The following is a 2821-nucleotide window of genomic DNA, read 5'->3' as shown; positions in this document are numbered from 1 at the left end:
TCAGTGATCGCATTCTATCGGAAAGAGACCTTTTACCCTTAGAAGATGGTATCTCACTGCACATGTGGCACCGGTGTGGCACTGCGGGGTTTTATTTGAATATAATATATGAAATTATGTTATTTCGCCGATTTTGTTTTATAATTTGGATATTGCGTAATACGTAAAAGTATGACTTAGAAGATAACAAAATACACAAAACGTAAGAAAATTCGCTCTTCATCTCTTAAAGTCGTTGAGAATCTTTCGAACCCCGCAGTGCCGCACCGGTGCCCCAAGTGCAGTGAGCTACCACCTTTACATACACGTAACGTTAATGACAGACCTGGTGCATCTCCGGAACGCTGTTGATGTGGTAAGGCGGGGATGACGCACGTAGACTGGCTAAAAGGGTTCTCAGGGGCTTTAGGAGACGTCAGAGGCAGGCATCAGCCGGTGTACATGAATGGGGAATGAAAGAGTCGCTTCCTGTTGTAGATGGCTGCAGCTCGCTAAGGCGGAAACGCGAGGCTGTTTGCTGAATTAGCTTGATCTCTGTAAGCTGGGGACGCCATGTTTGATTCAGGTGCGTTAAAATGAATGCGGAGAGCGCATCCCTCTTCCTGTAGGCTTGAGCGGCTTATAATTTAAAGCTGGAAAAGAGGTCGCCAGATGACCCTGAACTTGAACATGGCTTACGTACATCAATACGAACTTCTCAATTTTGAATTCTCATATTATAGCAAGAAAGCAAACAAACAAACAGAACACAATGAATTTTTGGTACACTGCAAATTCTACGTCCAGATGGATCCTTTGTGGGCAGTGATGTACGGAAATATAGCTTTGTGAGGTCATGTAAAAGAATACTTCGTACATACTTAAACCTATTTTCACACATAGCTACACCTTGGCTACAGTACTAGTATTGGATTAATCTTGGCATGTGTCTCGGAGCAAATTCAGCGAAATATCGACGTCCATGTTGTGACAAATGGTGTCTGAAAGTGACACTTTTGCCTGGAGTCAGGTGAAGATCAGAGGTCAGGACTGACACTGTACGTCTCCAGCAATCAGAGGTCAGGACTGACACTGTACGTCTCCAGGAATCAGAGGTCAGGGCTGACACTGTACGTCTGCGGGAATCAGAGGTCAGGACTGACAATATACGTCTCCGGGAATCAGGGCTCAGGACTGACACTGCACGTCTCCGACTTTTCGGGAATCAGAGGTAAGGGCTGACACTATGCGTCTCCGGCTTTCCGGGAATCAGAGGTCAGGACTGACACTGTGCGTCTCCGGGAATCAGAGGTCAGGACTGACACTGTGCGTCTCCGGGAATCAGAAGTTAAGGCTGACATTGTACGTCTCCGGGAATCAGAGGTCATGACTGACACTGTACGTCTCCGGGAATCAGGGGTCAGGGCTGACACTGTACGTCTCCGGGAATCAGGGGTCAGGACTGACACTGTACGTCTCCGGGAATACGAGGTAAGGACTGACACTGTGCGTCTCCGGGAATCAATGGTCAAGGCTGACACTGTGCGTCTCCGGGAATCAGAAGTCAGGACTGACACTGTACGTCTCCGGGAATCAGAAGTTAAGGCTGACATTGTACGTCTCCGGGAATCAGAGGTCATGACTGACACTGTAGGTCTCCGGGAATCAGGGGTCAGGGCTGACACTCTACGTTTCCGGGAATCAGATGTCAGCTGACACTGTACGTCTCCGGGAATCAGAGGTCATGACTGACACTGTAGGTCTCCGGGAATCAGGGGTCAGGGCTGACACTGTACGTCTCCGGGAATCAGGGGTCAGGGCTGACACTGTACGTCTCCGGGAATCAGAGGTCATGGCTGAAACTGTGCGTCTCCGGAAATCGATGGATGGTTGGGTCAAAAGGCGTCACGCGAAGTAATAACTAAGGACGACATTGACTTTGGGGGTGGCAGGGTCCCGGAGGGTAAAACCGAGACCACATTTATCATGGAGTGACAGCTAAGTCAGTTGGCCAGGTCGAAATATATATTTTCCGTGGTCGTAACTTTGGAACCAACCTCACCAGCTTAATCAATTAGATAAGTTGTAGGGTTACAACATTCACACAAGGAAGCACTTCATTCATAGTGTGTCACATGACCTCCCTCTCCCTTCTCGTTCATTTCGTTATCCTGTTCTTCCCATGCTCCCTCCTTCTGCTTCGGTTTAATTTCCAAAACTTAGACCCGGCTGGCTATTTTTCTGGAACAAAAAGTATCCAAAGCACACAGAACAGCACCAAAAAAATCCGAAGCATAATTTGTGCATATTCCTTGATAGACAATTCTTCGCTTTCGCTAACATTTCGGTCAGGCCCCGGTTTGGAAATGTGACCGTAGCATAATGCTTTCTCTCTCCCTACCTGCCTGATCTGACTCAATTCCTCGTCGCTTCCTTTGATAACTCCCTCATTCCAATATCCCTCGATTTCTCCTTCCTTCTCTCCCTACACCCTCGCCCTCTTTATCCGTTCTTTCTTCCCTCCCTCTATGTTCTGCTCACTTACTTGTGTAGTAGTCCTTGTCCTGGCGCTCCAGTTCAGGCAGCGTCCTGTCCGCCAGGTGAGCGGCCCGCTCCTGCAGCGATGCGATCTGCTGGAGCTGCTCGGGCTCGGCCTGCACCCTGCCCGTTCGTAGCCGCCGTAACAACACGGTAAGCTGTCCTGCAGGATTTTCAGCACAGAAAACAATTGTGATTATATCTTCATACACTGTAATAATCAACTGACATCCGAACTTGTTTCTTTGTTTTAGTTTGTTTTGCATGTCCGGTAAACTGCCTCATGGCGTACACACCAGGTTGA

At 48.4% G+C, this 2821-nt stretch overlaps 1 protein-coding gene across 1 annotated transcript in view; it reads right to left on the bottom strand.

Annotated features, from left to right (window-relative positions):
- Nucleotides 1-2821, bottom strand: part of LOC118428635 (UPF0764 protein C16orf89-like) — a 45886-nt gene that overhangs the window by 11307 nt on the left and 31758 nt on the right. The window contains exon 2 of the mRNA XM_035838742.1: nucleotides 2525-2680. Within this exon, the coding sequence (XP_035694635.1) occupies nucleotides 2525-2680 (156 nt within the window). The remainder of the gene's footprint in view (nucleotides 1-2524; nucleotides 2681-2821) is intronic.

Source organism: Branchiostoma floridae, chromosome 13 (genome assembly GCF_000003815.2).
Source record: "Branchiostoma floridae strain S238N-H82 chromosome 13, Bfl_VNyyK, whole genome shotgun sequence".
Lineage (NCBI taxonomy): Eukaryota > Metazoa > Chordata > Leptocardii > Amphioxiformes > Branchiostomatidae > Branchiostoma > Branchiostoma floridae.
Note: the sequence above shows the minus strand (reverse complement) of the source record. Positions and strands in the feature narration are given on the sequence as shown.